The sequence below is a fragment of the Pyrus communis genome, chromosome 15, assembly GCF_041283825.1.
Source record: "Pyrus communis isolate YQ-2024b chromosome 15, ASM4128382v1, whole genome shotgun sequence".
Taxonomy (NCBI): domain Eukaryota; kingdom Viridiplantae; phylum Streptophyta; class Magnoliopsida; order Rosales; family Rosaceae; genus Pyrus; species Pyrus communis.
In genome coordinates this window covers 17457173-17475902 of record NC_142579.1, presented here as the reverse complement: position 1 = coordinate 17475902, position 18730 = coordinate 17457173, and the positions used below count along the sequence as shown (strand labels likewise).

Genomic DNA, 18730 nt, shown 5'->3' with positions numbered 1-18730 from the left:
ATGGCCTCCTTCATTTCAAAGTTCTCTGATGAGATCAACAAGTGCAAGGATTTCGTCGACCGGAACGCCGTCAAGACGCTACGATTTGAAGAAGACATGGCCACGACCCACCAAATTCTGGGTCCCCTTTTCAGAGACACAGTGCCGTCGTCTGTCACTAACCTGCTCAAGGAACAGTGCCTAACACCCCTGCTGCAGGGGTTCGACTGGTCGAAATGGACTCTGGCGCGGCCTCAGGGAGCCTGGCCGTCGACTACTGCGGCTTGGGCTGCCTGGGTCGACCGGATGAGCACATTCTTCTCCAAGGAATGGAAGGCTTTGGGTATTTATGATGCCATCATCCTGTCGACCATGGAGGTCGCCATGGATAAGGAGCTGCTTATGGCGGCCCTGAGTCTATGGTGTTCGGCCACCAACACCATGATCCTGCCTTTCGGCCCACTCGGCCCCACAATCCTTGACGTCTCGGCCATCCTTGGGACTTCCCCGACCGGCCTTCCTATTGACGCTGCCCTTTCCGGATACCCTTCTCCTCTCGACCTGAAGGCACTATTCGACGAAAGGGCCGTCGAGACGCTAAGCCGGGACGACCGGGAGCCCTCAAGGGAAGAAGTTCAGAAGCTGCACAAGAATTTCTTCAACTATAACACGCTCATTCTTCACTTCGCCGGCCGAGGCGAAGAAGGTCTTAGGAAGGGAGAGCACGAGGCCTTCCTCTTCTACTGGTACAACAAATTCATCTGTTGTACCAGGTCAAATAAATGCCTGGTGGAGAATATGCCGGTGGCCCAGGCACCGGCTAATGGTCGCTTGCTGGCGCTCAGTCCAGCCATCCTTGCCAACCTCTACCGCTGCCTGGCCGAGGCGACCATTGGCAAGATCGACCCGCACCAGAACGGACCCCTCTGGGTGTTCCAACTCTGGTTGCAGGTCTACTTCTCCACCCTTCGACCGGAGGTTCCTGCCTTCCAGCGAACGGCCGCCCTCGGCCTTCAACTGGCCTCTCGACCAGCGCCACCTCACCGGGCAGCCGAGGTTTTCAAACACTTCCTCAGCCTCGACGTCCTCTCGGATGACGAGTTCTTGGTGTGTCGGCGCCAGGAGTACCCATCCTCGCTTAGACTCCCTACGGCAGCATGGGCCGAATCTGAGGATGCGGGCATCCGCCAGCGCTGGGGGTCGTTTGTCTTGGCTCGCGACCTTCCTCTTGGTTGCGATGCTCGCCGAGCCAGCTGGGAGGTTTATCACCCTCATTTTCTCGCCCGGCAGCTCGGCTATCTTCAAGGCTGTCCAGTCCCCCTGCTCGCCTCTCGGTCGCTCCTAAGTCGGGGACGTCTTACTGGTTCCTCTGAAAGGGAATGCAAGACGTCAGACCAGGAGTTCCAGGAGAAGTGCAAGAAATTTCGGCTTCGGCCGACGGTTCCTGAGTCTTTGGGAACTGACACCTTCGGGGATTGGTGGGAGGAATATACCGGAGACTTCTTCGGCGCCCCGGCCGAAGATCTGGTAAAGAAAATCTTCGGCGATCGGCCCAGATCAGCATCCTCGACTCACCCTAAGGAGTCGGCCCAAGGTAGTATTTCCGTTTCTTTCCTCCTTTTGTTTTATTTCTCGTCCCTGTTATTAATTACTTTGCTCCAGGGGGTCGTGGGTCGAAGGCGGTCGAAGTAGTCGCTGCGGTGCCAAAGGCGAAGAAGCTAGTGCCCAAGAAGGCAATCCTTGTCACCGAGCGATCGGTGCCTTCCAAGCGCCCCCACCGAGAGGCCGAGCCTGCGGAGGAGACCCCTCGCCCTTCTAAACGTGTCAAGAAATTGGCGAAGAAGGGCGACCGGGAAATTCATGTCGTTCCCAGTGATACTACTGGGACGCCTGCTCCCGCCGGCTCTCCATCTGTGCCGGCAGCCGCGGCCTCCCCAACCTCGAATCCTCCAGCCGTTTCCCCGGCAGATCCAAACGCCGCACCCGCTCTAGCTTCGGAGTCGGTCGCGGCACCTGAGGCACCCTTGTCTCCACCGGTCGTTTTGGAGGTATAATTCTGTTTTCACTTGCTTCCTTAGGTTTCTGATCGTAATGCTAACTGTTCTCTTTTTGTTCAGGATGTCGAGAGCGAGAGTGACGAAGTCCCGCTGCAACGCCGCCGTCGACCAGTCAACTCTCCTCCCGTCCATCCTTCTCCTGTAGTCGAGGTGACCGCTCGACCACGTCCTACTGCGGCGGAACGTGGCAAGAGACCCATGGTCGATCCTGAGGCCACGGCTGAGTCACCGATCCACCCGCAGGACGAAGACCCTCCCATTCCTCCACAGGAAGTCTCTTCGGCCTTTGTAAGTATTGTTTCTTTTGTGTTTTGAGTTTTTTGTGACATTGTTTTTGAAACGATATTAAATGTCAGGTGCCTGAACATTCATTTCACCGGCAATTTTACGCGCCGAGGGGCGTTGTCTATATTTCCTGGCCGCCGTCGTGGCCATCAAATGTAGATAAACTCCATCGGCCGCGTGAATTGCGTAGCGGTCTAAGGCACTGGGCTCGGCCATTAAGCTCCCTGGGTTCGAGCAATGACCCAGAGGGCATGGCCGAAGTCTCCTCTCAGCAGGTCTAAAACAATCCCCTTTTTCTTTATGCACCATATCACGCCTTACTTTCCCTCACATTTTCCTTTTATGCGCACAGCCATCGTGGGAAGTGGAACTTGACGCTCTGCTTCAAAGCACGACCGGGGAGGTCGGCTCCTCTGCAGCTCCGGCCGAATCGGCAGAAGACACGCCCGCCGAAGTCTTCGTGAAGCTGCACGAAGTCCTATCTCTGACTGCTTCCCAAGCTCTCCGGAGCAAGGGCCTTGACTCTGTTGGGGAGTGTCTTAATGACCTTGCCAGCGGTGGTCACCTGAGCCCGGAGGGCATCTCTTTCCTGACCGACCTCCTGGAGCGGACTCGGCAACACTTTCTTATCTTTGAGCGTGCCCTACAGGCCGAGGACGATTTGAAGGTGGCCAAGGTTGCGCATGAGGCTGGCCGAGTAGAGATGGAGGCTTTCAAAGCAAAGAAAGCAAAGCTGACCGAGTTTGATCTCCAGATCTCTGACCTCCAGCGTCAGATTTCTGACCTTCAACGTCAAAGGTCGGCTGCTGCTTCCGAGCTTGAGAAGGATTTCGAGGCTAACAAGTCTCGGCTGACGGCCTTCGCTGCCGGCGCACGGCGTATCCAGCAACTGCAGTGCAACAAGAAAACGCGGCAGGCTGAGATAATTTTGAGCGAGGCGAAGTGGCTGGAGCTGAAAGCTGCCCTTGAGACTTACCTCCCCTCGACCCCTTAGGAGTTCATCATTGTATTTGTACTTGTAATGATTTTCTGTTATCAATACAATGGTCGTTTTGCTATACAATGGTCGTCTTGCTCTCAATACAATGGTCTTACTCTTGCATTTCCCATGTAATTGGATAGTACTTCTTTAAAAACTTTCCATTAATCGGTAATTTGTGAACTGAACCCGTCCGATCTCTTAGATGATATGCCCCCTTGCCGAGGACTTTGTGAACGATGAATGGCCCTTCCCAATTTGGCGACCACTTGCCAAATCTGGGGTCTTTTATTCCAACAGGCAACACAGTTTGCCAAACCAGTTCTCCCTCGCCGAACGTTTTTTGTCTTACACGCTGATTATATGCTCGCTCGGCAATTTTCTTTTGTGCTATCAACAAGTTACCCGCGTCGATTCGACTTTCTTCCAAGTCTTCTAACTCTTGTCGCATCGCTTGACTATATTCAATACTGCACAAATCATTCTGCTCAATTACTCGCAACGAGCTTATACTCAATTCGACTGGTAACATAGCGTCGTGTCCATAAGTCAACGCGTAGGGAGTGGTTCCAGTAGCCGACCGGGGTGAAGTTCGGTATGCCCATAATGCTTCATTTAACTTCAAATGCCACAACCCTGGTTTCTCTTTTACCATTTTTTCAAGGATACCGATCAACACTTTATTGCTTGCCTCGGCCTGCCCGTTTGCCTGTGGGTAATACGGCGTAGATTGCTCCAGTCGGATATTCAAACTTGCCGCGTATTCCCTAAACCTATCGGCCGTAAATATAGTGCCATTATCAGTTATGATCGTTTCTGGCACGCCGAATCTGGTCACAATATTCTCTTCTACGAAGTTGCATACTTCTTTAGCAGTTAATTCGGCGTATGACCTTGCCTCGACCCACTTGGTGAAATAGTCAGTTGCTACCATTATCCACGCGTGTTTCGCTGCCCCTGATGATGGCGTGATTTTGCCAATTACGTCCATTGCCCAACCCCTGAACGGCCAAGGTTTAGTGACCGAGTGTAGTAATTCGGCCGGGGCTCTCTGTACAGGTCCATGAATTTGGCATGGGACGCATCTCCGTGCATATTCGATACAATCTTTTAATATATTGGGCCAGAAATAACCGTGTCGTCGGAGCAACCAACGCATCTTTCGTCCGGACTGATGTGCCCCACAAATTCCTTCATGTACCTCGGCCATTACTTGGGTGGCCTCTTGTGGGCCGAGGCACAATAGTAGTAACCCGTCCTCGCCCTTGCGGTATAACTCATTTTGGTACGACACGTAATTCGTGGCGTGGACCTTCGTTCTTCGGTCATGTTTCCCATTGGGGTTATCGAGGTATCGTAACATCGTCCTTCTCCAATCATCTGGTTCTACTTCGACAGCACATATTTCCACGGGATCTCCTCGTTCTAGTAAGGATGGGAGAGACATTACCCTTGTGCGTATTACGTGTGCGCGCTGGAGAGTTTGCCGATTAATCAAGGCTGGGTATGAGCGCAGACTTGTGACTGCAATTCGGCCTAGCTTGCCCCCCTTGAGTTGTGCTCCGGAGGCGATCTGGGCGAGTTCGTCGGCGTCTGTGTTGTGGATGCGTGAAATGTGTTCAAATGTGATCCGTTCGAACGACTCGGCCAGGTAGGTGGCGACCATGTGATAGGGCGCTAAAGTACAACTCATGCAACGAAACAGGCCGTTTATCTGGTTAATCACCAGTTCGGAATCACCGAGGACGAGAACGCGGGAGGCCCGTAGATCGTGTAAAACGTGGAGGCCGATAATGAGGGCTTCATATTCGGCCTGATTATTGGTGCAGCTGAAATCCAACTTGAGGGAAAAATACCATCGGCAGTGGTCAGGCGATTGAATTGCAATTCCCACACCCGCCGAGGTCGAAGTGCTGGAACCATCAAAATGCATAGTCCAATGACTATCGCGCGTGGTGATGAAACCGATATCGACGTTGTCTCCCTCAGAACCATAAGGAGAAGGGTGTTGGGCCAAGAAATCGGCGAGAGCTTGCCCCTTGACGGCCTTTTGGGGTACATACTGAAGACTGAACTCGGATAACGCGAGCGTCCATTTCCCGATTCGGCCTTTGACAATAGGCCGAGTGAGCATGTATCGAATTACGTCTGTTTGGGCGATGACCTGCGTTACTGATGGGAGCATGTAATGCCGAAGCTTGGACGCAGCAAAAAACAAAGCTAAGCACAGTTTTTCGACAGGGGAGTAATTGAGCTCTGGTGAATTCAGATTTCGGCTAAGATAAAAGATCGCTTGTTCACGCCCTCCATTGTTGTCTTGAGCGAGGAGACAACCAATGGATTCAGTAGCTGCCGAAATGTATAATTTCAAGGGTTTGTTGCGACATGGTGGAACGAGCACGGGTGGGGTTGAAAGAGCCACCTTGATTTGTGTAAATGCCATTTGATGTTCTTCGCGCCATTCAAATTTGTCGGTATCCTTAAGTTTCAAGAGCGTAGAGAATGCCTTCATCTTACCCGCCGAATTGGCGATGAAGCGACGGAGGAAATTTATCTGCCCGAGTAACGACTGGAGCTGCTTCTTTGTCGTTGGTGGTGGGGCGCTAATGATGGCGCGAGCTTTATTTTCGTCGACTTCGATACCGCGGTGGTGCACTAAAAATCCTAGGAAATTACCGGCCGAAACACCGAAAGCACACTTGGCCGGGTTCATCTTGAGCTTGTTCTTGCGCATGCGAAGGAACGCTTGCCTCAGGTCGTCCAGATGTGTTTGACGACGTTTGGATTTCACGACCACATCATCGATATAAACTTCGACGATTGTACCGATTAAGTCGTGGAAGATCATATTCATGGCTCGTTGGTATGTGGCGCCGGCATTCTTGAGGCCGAAAGGCATGACGACCCATTCATAAGTACCAAGTGCCCCCGGGCATCGGAAAGCCGTCTTGTGGACGTCAGCTTCGGCGATGAAAATCTGGTTATAACCCGCATGACCGTCCATAAAAGAGAGCAGTTCATGATTAGCTGCGGCATCAATTAATAAATCTGAAATCGGCATTGTATACTCGTCCTTGGGAGTAGCCAGATTTAGATTACGGAAATCGATGCAAATGCGAAGGGCACCGCTTTTCTTTAACACGGGGACGATATTGGCCAACCATTCGACATACCGTGCGGTCCTAATAAATCCGGCTTTCAGAAGCCGAACTAATTCTTCCTTAATGCCGAGCTGTACTTCGTTCGAAAATCGTCGAGGAGGCTGTCGAAAAGGTTTACACCCCTCCTTGATGCGTAGCTCATGCTCTACAAGGTTTCGGTCGAGGCCGGGCATTTCATGATAGCTCCACGCAAAGCAATCTTTAAATTCGTGGAGTAACTTCCGTAGTTCGACCTTCATGGACGGTGGGAGTAACGCGCTAATAAACAATGTTCGAGGATCCTCGGCCGTGCCTACGTTAACTTCCTCCAACGGGTCCTTGACTTGAGGCCGATGGTCTTCGAGTTCGGCCGGCGCAGCCTGAACTTTATCGAAAGAAAGAACGGGGCCGTTATCTGCTTCGGCCAGAAATTCGATTAAATTGACGCCCGAGTGCGGTTGCTTGGTAATGGCGTACCAATGGGCCAGCAGACGTTCCATTGTAGATGAAACCGCGGCCTGACGCCTTTCTTGCGTGGTGTGCTCAATCATCGGCGTTGGTGACTAAATCTGCCAAGCCAAGTCTCGCGGAATCCTGTTGGACAGTCTCGGCGCCGACCTCAATTACTTTCTGTACCGAAATTCTCGTCGGCCGCCCATCCTCGTTAAGGCCTTGGAGGGTGATGTAGCCGACGTGATCATCGTAATAGCGAGCCTGAATCATGTTGGTTTCAAATGGCTGGTTATCGGCTGGGTGGACCACGACCGATTTGCCATCCCAAAAGATGAGGACTTGGTAGAGTGATGACGGAATGCAACTGGTTTGGTGGATCCAGTCGCGACCAAGTAATGCGTTATAATCGGTCTTGGAATCAATGACAAAGAAAGCTGTCATATGTTGACGACCGGCAATGCTAACTTCCAACGGAAGTACGCCTTTGGTCTGAGACTTGTCACCGACGAAGCTGCTCATAGTAATCCCTGACGGAATGAGTTCACTATCAGAACGGCGTAAAGCCTTCATGACGGAGATTGGCATAATGTTGACTGTGGCGCCGCAGTCGACGAACACCTTAGAAATGGGGAATCCTTCGATATGAGCCGTGACATACAACGGCTTCAGGTGTTGGAGATTAACCGAAGGGGAGCGGGGAAATAGCTCGGCCAAAGCTGCCGTAAGGTTGTCCCCGCTTTGGTTTTCTCTATCGTCGTCGTTTGCGACGAAGTCTACTTGCGTTGCTTCCTCGGTAACTACGTCCCCGTCCAAGAAATTCGACTGGTGGGTACCTGGCTGGAATTCGGCTGGTAGGACGTGGACCATACTGATCTCCATATGTTCGAGGACCGAGGGACCCATTGGCTCGTGGTCATCGTCGTCTGCAGAACTAGCCTCAGTAGTAGTTGGCGGAACATCCTGAATTAAACTTTTGAGTTCCTCGGTAAGAGCCGGTATCTGAGAAGTAGGAACCAAATCGAATGTGGGTGGGCGATTTCCTTCGACAATGTTGACTGCCGAAGATTCATGTTGATCCTTGGTTACACGGGCTCGTTCTTCATAGGCAATACGGGCGTTCCTCGTGTCTAGATACGTATCCAACCGTGCTATCCGTTGTTCCTCGTCGGCCGTGAGGCCGAAAAGCGATACAGCCGAGAAAACTTCGAAATGATAACGTAAATGCTGGAGGTCTTCAAGCGAGAAGGGTAATTCGGCGGTGTCGATATCTGTATAAGGATCGACCTCAAAACCCAGGACCCGAGCCTCCCGTATATGTTGAAACCGAGCTTTAATGGCTGGATCAGAAGTTTTCTGGATAATTTGCTCGGCATCGGGACAAGTCAGCGCTAAGTCGAGGGCTTCCTGACATGCCTTGGGGAGTCCGTACAAATCATTTGCGGAGTATTTCTTATGAAATTCTCGCATGTATTCCATGGATGCACCGAGGAATGGAGGGTGTAAGTTGCGCCGTATTTTGATAAACGGCTCGCGCGGTGGTAACGGAGACAGTTTCCTTTCGGCCTCTTGTGTAAAGTACTCTAGACGAGCTCTCGTTTCCCCAGGCCGGAGAAGGATCTTAATACGTTTCTCAGCCTCCTCAATGGTGGTTTCGAAATTAGCATCCGCTACTTTCTTGCCTTCGGCTAACTCGGTCATGATAGTCGGGGTTGGCCGTTCGCTACTATCTTCCACGGCCTTTTTTGGTTGCCATTTGTTGGCCGGGCTGGCCTGCGCTTCTCGTCGCCGAGCCATGCAATCTATCCGTTGACGACGACGTTTTTGGGATTTGGACAGCGCCGTATACAAACCTGTCGGAGAATTGTAACTGTACCAGCGTTGATCCGATGTCCTTGGTGGTTTGAAAGTTTTGCGATCAACTGGCGAGCCCGAACTGTTGGCATTGCGCGAATAATAATTCTCATTGTAGAAGGGTGCGGCGAAGTCAAGACGCCGCCTGACCGAGGTCTGTTCTTTCGGCTTTACTTGTGGGCCGAGTCGGTCGAACACTTGACGTCGTGGACCTAATCCCTTTAATGACGCCGTAGGGGCCGTTGGTGGGGTTGAAGATTTCTTCCCAGGTTCAACTGTTGTTTTACAATGGTCACATAAAACCTTCGATCCACAAGTTTCGTCGGAATTTGACCTCGTCATCGGCTCATCGGCGGGTCGCACCGATTGTTCCGTTGGTGGTGCATTTGAAAATATATCAAGCTTTAGTCTTGTTTGACCATTCCTTTTACGGATATGCTGCACCGGGACATATTCGGCCTTCCCTTTGTTTCTGGGAAGGTGAGCATCCACCATACCAATCGTTGTGGAAGGGAAAGGATTAACATCGACCGCCATCTTTTCCGGAAATTTCAACTTTCCTTTTTCGATCCAACTTTGAATTGTGTCCCGGAACACAACACAATTATTGGTTGCATGCTTATTAGAATTATGATATTTGCAGTATATCTTTCCTTTTAATTCATCGGCCTTAGGGATAGTATGTCCCGGCCGAAGCTTGATGATTTTTGCTGCCAATAATTGATCGAAAATTGCATCAGCCTTGGTGATATCAAAAGTGTATACTTTTGATGACTTACTCGTTTCCTCGGTGGCCAAACGGGTTTTGGCGTCTTTGGTATTTACTTGCGCCAAGGCCTTGCAAACATAGGGTTTGTCTATTATTATCTCGGCCGCATCCACACTAACATACTGAGGGTCTTCACTTTCGGCCGATGCATAGCTCACCGTGGGGTTCTTATACAACGTCCCCCGGGATGGTGACTTGGATATCTTTTCTTCTCGGAGCAGATACTCATATTGTTCGACGTGTTGAGCAAGTTCGTACATATCTCGAATATTTGCCCCCAGAAACTTCTTTTTGTACTCCACGTCTAATCCGTTAAGGGCGATCCTGACGAACTCCACCTCCGGGAGTGGTACTCGGCACCAATTCCTGGCCGACTTAAACCTTGTTAGGTATTCCATTGGAGATTCGTCAGATGCTTGAGCCATCCTGGCCAACGACGATACGGACATCTCCATCCCTGGCCGATAAAATTGTTCATGGAACTTTTCGACCAACTCTTCCCAACTTTGCACGGAGTTGGGTGGAAGATTAATGTACCAGGCGAAAGCTGAGCCTGTCAGTGAAAAGTTAAACAACCGTAGTTTGTAGAAATCGCTATTGACGTCCCCACACTGCGCTGTGAACCGAGCCACATGTTCTAGTGAGGATAAAGATGATTCTCCGGCGAAGAGGCTGAAATCGGGGATCTTAAATCCTCGTGGGTATTCAAACCTTTCTACATAAGCTGGGTATGGATGGATAAATTTTGGAAACTTCGGCCCTTTCTTCAGGGCCGAGTCAATCATTCTCTGGACTTCGGTGATGTTTACGGAAGCGGCTTCTTCTCCCTGGCTTGGTCCCTCGGCTCTATTTCCTGGTCCTCTTCTTTCCAAGAGGACTGGTTGTGGCCGAGCGGACCCTCTCTCGGCTGGGATGGGCAAATTCGTCGGGAGCTGCCGAGGCTGGCCGACCTGGCCATCTTCGAAGGCTTTACTAACCAGTAGTTCAAGCATTCTGGTCTGTGTATCGCTGTTACTACGTATTGCGTCTAGCAAATCATTCATCTTCTGACCAATCGACTGCTCGACCTGACGATATTGTTCATCTAGTCGTCTCCGAAGGAATGTCCTAGTTGGTGGATCGGAACCTTCCCCACCATCGTCATCACAATCCTCCACAATCCCTTCCATGAACATCCCAGCTGTTTGATTCGGGACTGCGGGGTTGTAAGGTTGCCCGCCGAGACAGACCTCATTCTCTCGGCGTGTTACACTTGTGGCCTCGGGCGGCGCAATTATGATCGGATTTTTTGTAGAGTGCAAATCCTGCCCAAGGCCTTGCACTGGCAAGTCAGTCGTTGACTTTCCCATGGTTGTTTTCTGCTTCGTAGACCGTGTCTCAATGGTCATAAACTCCGAAGGTTTAGCACAAATGGTCCCACCGGGCGTGCCAAAATGTTGACCCTAATAATTACAAGACCTACGTGGCGCGCAGGCCGAGCAACTAGTAAGCTAACTACGTCCTTCGGTTGAATGCGGGGCGTGCCAACTCGTCGGCCGAGCTCGGCCGAGGAGTACAATTTGTTGATGTCGCTTGGAGCGCGTCGTTGACTTCTGTATCTTGCGATTGCGACCGAGGAAGGAACGCTCTCGGTCTCTGAGTTCTACAGCCTGAAGACAAGGCTGCCAATTCTGCGGAGTTCAATAATCGTCGGAGCCCGATTCGGTCACCGTGATTATATTCGTGAGAGTATAAGCACGTCGAATCGAGACCAAGGTGTATGGGCACAGGTACTCGAACGTGATGTATGTCTTGATGGTAAACGTAGTTCGGCCGTCGGAATGCCGAACCCTGAAACCTACTTGCGAGTATCCAATCATAAAACCACTCGGCGTCCTGTACGCCGAGCAATGCGATTCGTAACACCTAACTATGCCGAGAAAGCTTAGCAAGGTGACCTCTGCCAACAAAGGTTCGAAAACCTTTCTCGACCGAGACTTGGATAGATAATCGGTCGACCTCGACGCAGTGCTGTTTATCCAAACTGAAGGTGCTTCTCGGTCGGCTGATTCTGCGGCAGCAGTGCTGTTTATCCAAACTGAAGGTGCTCGCCGGGCGCTTCCACAGTGCTGTTTATCCAAACTGAAGGTGTGTCGGCAGGAAAAGAAAAGGAAAAAAAACTAAAGGTGTTTGAGAGGTTTTGCGCAGGGCAATTGTATGCTGATCCTGAAGCTCCTTTTCTGTTGCATGATTTCTTGTATTTATAGTCCCCCATTCCTTGAATCTGACTCCGATTTGGATCGGGAGTCCTTTTCCCAATTCGCCTCTTCCTCGAACAATCCTACTCCTACTGGGATTCTGAATTTTCCTTCTTTTCGGGACTTCATTCCTTGCTGGTCGAGAATCCTAAATGCATCAGGATTTCCTCGACCTTTCTATTTATCCGGATTACCTCTGATGGGATTTGGCCGACCCTGCCAGCTGGCCCGGGCCTTATTATTCGGCCCATAGTATTTATCATCTCCTTGGGCCGAGCCCATCCTGCTGCTCGGCCCAGCAATAATATTTCGGGTCCAAACAGATATATCATTTCATGTGACAATCATACTGAAAAATCTTTCGTTCATGTAAATTCTCTATTCGAATCGAGCTGCGTGAAAGTGTAACACACTTGTTGCGTAGATTTCAATCACAGTTTTATGATGATGTTTCGAATGTATTCGTTATTCTCGTTCCAATTATTTCCCAATCATAGATCGATAGACAACTAGCACAACATGTTCCACGAGCCAACCTTTTTCTTAAAAACATATTCTTTCTTCTTCCCCATCTTTCACCTTCTTTTTTATTTGGACGAACTATATAGTTGTCGTCATCTGTGTGTACCATGAGTAACTCCTCTCACAAGATGAGGACACGTACATTCATGTATGTGTCAAAGTGTCCCTTTCTCTTTTGTCTCATTCAAGTTGGTGAGCTATATAATTCCTGGGAATAGACACTTTCTTTGCCACGGATTATTTTAAATTTTTTATATTGTCATAGGACAAAACTGCCCTTTGCATTTTGAAATTTAAAAATTTAAAAGGGAGAAGTAATGACATACAAAATTAGAAATAAAATACAGGAAAGTCTTTCAAACTAAAAAAATAATTTTTATTTTTATTTTTTAAATTACTCAATCGATATAATATTATTTGAGCAACTAAAACAGTACAAAAAATGAGCAACAGAAAACTGATAAAAATGAAGAAGCTGAAGAATTAAGCGAGTCAAACTTCTGATAGGGTTTGAGCCATCGGGCTACTAAGTAGCACCTTACTCTCTAGCACACCTAAGGGGTTTACAAAGAACAGTCATCAATTACACAATTAGGCTCTCGTGTCGCTTCGGTCTTTGCCATTAAGCTAGACTCATAAAGCACGCCGCCTTTGCCACAAAGCCTGCAAAATCTCATGCCACCCATCCAAAACCACCTTGTCTTGACTCCTTGATCCAAGCTCCATCACAATGGTTTGTATTGATAAGGACTTTGAGGTTGTTCAGGTTGAGTCAGACTCCAAATGTCTCCTGGACATGCTCAATGGGAAAATGCACCTAATGTTGTGATTGAAGGGATCCTCTTCGGTATTCAACTTTTGAAGCAACAATTGAGGTCAGTAAAATTTATCTTCGCTCCTTGGGCTTGTAACAAGGCAGCACATTAGTGGCTTCATTTGTGGTAAGAGAAGGGGGCTTTCATAGTTGGAATGGTCATGAGCCTGAATGATTGTTTAATAAGTTGGCTTTTGATGTAAGTATCTCTATTCGAATTTAATAGAATTCTTACCTTTGGAAAAAAAAAAAAATACACAATTGGGCTACTTCCTTCTCACTTAAAACGATTAAAAATGACTAACTACCTGATAGAACGACCCCTGACACCTCAAATCCTTTTCTAATTTAAGCTAAATACATCATTCTTCCAACAATAATTCATAAATCTTAAAAAGATTTGTTTTGGCAATTCCTCGATTATGACATTATATGATACTAGGATAGTACATGCATTATTCTTTTGGGGATGAACTCATTCCCACTTTACGAATCACATATCTTGACGATATAAATTTTACATTCGGAACTGTTTAATTTCTTAATCTTCAATTCAAGATCAATCTTACAAAAAAAAAAAAAAAAAATTTCCAATGTAGGTACCAAATAATATAATCATGATGAACCGTCAATTTATTTAATACTTTTGGATAATTAAACGATCTCAAATTCAAGTGATTTTTTATTCATCTTCAAATGAAGATTAATAAATTGAACGACTAATCGATAATTTATTCGATCAAAATACATTATTCACAAATAAAAAAATATATGCATCCCTGCAAGCAAGTATTATCGCAACAACATATGATCTTCAATGCTGCCAAGAAATGGGGTGTAAGCAACAAATTATATGTTTGTCACTAGTATTTGGCCTCTGACAATAATAGAGAAGCTATCTTCACTGTCGGTCTTCCCCACTTGACGTTTGTTAATATCCTGACAATAATAGAGAAGCTAATTTCACTGTTGGTCTTCCCCCACATGAAGTTTGTTAATTTCGTGATAAATTTCTTGCCATAGTTGCTGACTACTTTTTGCCACATTGTGGCCATGCATTAAGCCAATCACACTGCTTTGAATGCTTCCTTCTTTTCTTTTCCTCTTGGGGGAGAGAGAGACTCAGAGAGCAGCAAATAAAAACAAGTCTTCTCCTTCACTGCTGCTCCAATTCGCATCACCATTAACCCAACTCTCTCTCTCTCTCTCTCTCTCTCTCTCTCTCTCTCTCCCTCTCTCTCTAACATTAATTCCCTTGTTCTTGCCCTCCATGTTTTCTAGAAAGCAAAGTCCTCCGAGTCCTCCATGGACTGATGACGAGAAAGAGAAACACTACTATTACTCCAAAAACAAAGACACCCACTTTAACAATCCCCACCTCCGATTTGGTGCCTTGGTTTTTGTCTTTCTCTCCCTTTGGTTTCTTGTCCTCCTCCTTTGGTTCCCTCCCAAAACCACACCCATTGTTGAGGTTGAGGTTGATCTTGTCCAAAAATCACAGCAGCAACAAAATGTCCACCACCACCTCATCCGCACAACCCAAAATCCCAACAACATCAATACTAATACTACTGGCTCCGCCGACACCACCACCACCTCAAAATCCCCATTCAAAGTTCCTACGTGCGACCCAAGCCTGTCCGTTTACGTACACCCTTTGCCGGCCAAGTTCAACCTTGGATTGCTGGACCATTGTCACGCTCTAAACGTGTACACCAACATGTGTCCTCATGTGGCGAACCGCGGCCTTGGCCAGCCGCATCCCAAATTAGGCTCCGCCGCCTCGTGGTTCGCCACCCATCAGTTCATTGCCGAGATGATCTTCCACGCACGAGTGGAGAACCACCCCTGCCGCACTCTTGATCCAACACGTGCCTCTCTCTTCTATGTCCCTTTCTACGGCGGCCTCCACGCCTCCAGCAAGTTTAAGGAAGCCAACCTCACCGCTCGCGACGAGCTCGCCGTTGACTTGGTCGACTACGTTCAGTCCCAGCCTTGGTGGAAGAAGCACAACGGTAGGGACCACTTTATCGCACTGGGGAGGACCGCGTGGGATTTCATGAGGGTCACCAATGGTCCTGATTTCGGAGCCAACTCCCTCCTCAACCTACCAGCCATTAAAAACATGTCGGTGCTGACAGTGGAGAGGCATCCTTGGCAAGGGTCAAACCAACACGGCTTACCCTACCCTTCCTATTTCCACCCGTCCGCTTGGCAGGAGATGGTGGCCTGGCAGAACAGAGTGAGGGGAATGGACCGACCCCACTTGTTTTCTTTCATCGGTGGGCCCAGAAAGGGGTTAGAAAAAGCGGCCGTCCGGGACGATTTCATAAGGCAATGCGGTGAGTCGACCCGGTGCATGCTTTTAAAATGTGGGTCTCGGGCCGGCAAGTGCCACGAGCCCAGCGAGGTGCTAAAGGTGATGTCCAAGTCGCACTTCTGCTTGCAAGCGCCCGGTGACTCGTTCACCCGGCGGTCGACATTTGACTCGGTGCTCGCCGGCTGCATACCGGTTTTCTCGTCGCCGCACACGGCGTACACACAGTACAAGTGGTTTTTACCTGGTGACGTGAGCACGTACTCGGTTTACATTGACGAGAAGAGCGACGTGAGTAAAAGGATCGAAGAGGAGCTGCTGAAGTTTCCGAACGAAAAGGTAACGGCGATGCGGGAAAAGCTCATAGAATTGATCCCAAGTCTGACTTACGCGCATCCGAATGCGACTAATCTTGGGTTTGGGGACGCCGTGGACGTTGCACTTGCATCGTTGGCCAAGCACATGCAGAAAATGACATGATAAATAAATAAATTGATTGATTAATTAGATATTGGATGATGAGAGGTGGATTTTATGTGTATTACCATTGAGAGAAAACTAACTAAGGTGCGTAGAAGGTGGAGTTGGACAAACACCACAGCTTTCTCAAACAAACCCTGCCGACAGTCGTAGGTGTCTATTGAGTGCTTTTTTATTATTATTATTATTTATTATTATTATTATTATTATGATTATTATTATTATTTTTTGTTATTGTAAAGAAATATTTTATTTAATTCTTCAATAAAAGGGAAAAAAATACAATATTTGGTCAGCTATGTAGTAGAAAAGTGGCATGTTATGTTGACTGATGAAGGTAATGCTTTCTTGTCTTAATACTTACGTTGAGCTGTTTTAAATTTACCAGTTTGAGTCTTCGTTAATGAATTCGAACTTCATTTTTTTTAATGAAGTAAAATCGGAGACTAGTTACGGCATATGCATTTGCTTAACATTTATTATTTAACGGCGAAATATAATCATATATGATATTTTATCTTTTTAATTAACAGTTAGAAGGTGAACGTTGAGGTAAATAAATATACATTAACTAAGTCTGTACATTCGAAATTTTATTTTGTAGAATAAACTTGTATATCGATGTATTATAGTAAGAGCATTACTGATCGGTATTGATGTGTAAGACATAGAAGCTCTTTAGCGGACATTTTAAATGGATGTAAACATGCAATTTTCTTTTAGGGTTAACGGACGTCAAACATACATGTTTAACTGAAAAATTGTAATAAACTTATGTACATTTACATTTTTTGTACATATTTAAAATTTACATCTCTTTCACTAAAAAAAAAAACATATTTATATTTGTTAGAAATATAATTAGAATCCAAATGTTATCTGTGCAGCTGAAATATTTGGAGATGCTCAATATCATGTGAAATAATGCGTTGATTACCATTTTGTTTCGTGCTGCTATAGAAAATTTTGACTTTCTGGACATTGTTGAACAATGATTTGAGTTTTCATAAGGGGATCTATTGATATGGCTGTCTTAGTTTTGAATTTTTTATATCAAACATCCATGCCTTTTAGTAATTTGATTAAACTTTTTTTTTTATATCATAATTTTGGTGCTACATGCACATTATATTGTAACAAATTTCCTATATAAAAAAAAAGTTGGTTAGATTCAATTTATTTTCACAATAATGCTACAATTTAGCAATAATTATCTACGATTGAGATATTTTCTTTTCAAAATAGTTTAAAATATTTTTAAATACCCAAAATCAAACGTACTGAAATAAGTTTTTATTTTTATTTTTTAGTACATTAAGTAAAAATAGGATTGAGAATAATATAAACGTACTAATACACAATGTGTAGAAAATAAAACATACCAAAATAAAAATAATGTACCAATATTAACAATATGTATCAAATCAAACGTACCAAAATTGCAAATAAGCATACCAATTAATGATTTTTGTAAATTCAAACATACCCGCAGATAATATATACGTAATATATTGTACCTATTAAATGTTTACATAAAAAAAAAAAAAGACTATGATCAAAACAATATATTTGGAAGAGAAAATATAGTTTAATTACTAATATCTCTACTAAATAAGGAAAAGTGCATCATGTAGATAAAATGATAAATTCGAATATTATTTTAATTTTAGAAAATAAAGATGATTATTGGTCAAACCACTTTAATCAAATTTTAAAAAAGCACAAATGCTTAATTTAAATAATATAAAAAAACTGTACGAGATTTTAATTTTCTCTTTCATAAGAGCAAGTCCACCCCAATGGGGTAGGCCGGCTCACTGCACCAAAAATGGCCCGGCACAGTTCCAATGTCCTCCAGCCCAGCCTAATAGGCTGGCACTCATCCCAAGCTGTCTCCTAATCCGGCCCAGAAAATAGCATGCCCAACGTGTTGGACAACTGGTATGGGGAGTTAAAATATCAGTGCAGTATTCAAATTAAAGTGTATTTTGCAGACGACAAATTAATTAAGGTGTTATAATATAACAAAAATTCTACAACAAGAAGAATTGGGCAGCTGCTAGTGTCTCTATTTTATTACAAGGTATTGGGACGTGGTCTTTCGTCGTATAATAAAAAAAAAAAAAAAAATACTATTTTTATTATCTATTTATCCTGTAATTTGTATCATCTCTTTAAAACAGATGAGATCCACACGTATTAGAGGGGCTTATTTCTATTGAAGAAATAATACAAAAAGTGGTACAAATAGATAGTAAGTGTAACATTACTCAAAATAAAAACGTGTATAAAATAGGGGTATACAAATGAATAAAGAGAATATAAGATGATCGAGCTGGATTCAATTATTCAAGAAGGGTTTTTATCACCAATGATCCTTAAGATTGATCAAATTCATCATTTTGGTCATTCACTTTCAAAATCAATCAATGTCATCTCTAACATTCACTATTGTATATCAATTTGGTCATTCTGTTTAGATTCCGTCAATTATTCTGTTAATTTGTATGTGAGACCTACAAAAATGGTGACACGTGGATTACACAAAAGAAGAGTTTTTATCACAAATGGTCACTGACATGATTAAATTTCTCATTTCGGTCTCTGAGTTTCAAAAATCAATAAATTTAGTTCTTGACTTTCACTATTGCACATCAATTTAGTCATTTCAAATTTTGTCGATATTTTTTTGCTAGTGTGATAATATGATCCCACTAATCCACTCATATAGCGCCACATGGATTAACTATAAAAAAACTATTTTTTAAGATTTAAAACTAAAAGTAAAATAAGAAATTAAAAGCCAAAACTAAGAGGAAAAAAAAAAAAGAAGACATCATTGTCTTC

General features: G+C 45.8%; 2 protein-coding genes and 1 pseudogene across 3 annotated transcripts; all 3 read left to right on the top strand.

Moving 5' to 3' along the window:
• Positions 1 to 2181, top strand: LOC148690606 (uncharacterized). The gene is made up of 4 exons (XM_088684963.1): positions 1 to 344; positions 753 to 1573; positions 1642 to 2005; positions 2097 to 2181. The coding sequence occupies exons 1-4, from the start codon at positions 1 to 3 to the stop codon at positions 2179 to 2181; spliced, it is 1614 nt and encodes a 537-aa protein (XP_088541089.1).
• Positions 1948 to 3407, top strand: LOC148690605 (uncharacterized). 2 transcript variants are annotated; one of them, XM_088685341.1, is made up of 2 exons: positions 1948 to 2324; positions 2674 to 3407. In XM_088685341.1, the coding sequence occupies exons 1-2, from the start codon at positions 2235 to 2237 to the stop codon at positions 3313 to 3315; spliced, it is 732 nt and encodes a 243-aa protein (XP_088541467.1). In that variant the 5' UTR covers positions 1948 to 2234; the 3' UTR covers positions 3316 to 3407. The 2 variants fall into 2 exon arrangements, with proteins under 2 accessions (XP_088541467.1, XP_088541468.1); XM_088685342.1 differs by lacking the exon at positions 1948 to 2324 and adding an exon at positions 2403 to 2596.
• A 10649-nt stretch (positions 3408 to 14056) lies between these two features.
• Positions 14057 to 16178, top strand: LOC137725165 (putative xyloglucan galactosyltransferase GT17 pseudogene; annotated as a pseudogene).
• The last annotated feature ends 2552 nt before the right edge of the window (positions 16179 to 18730 follow it).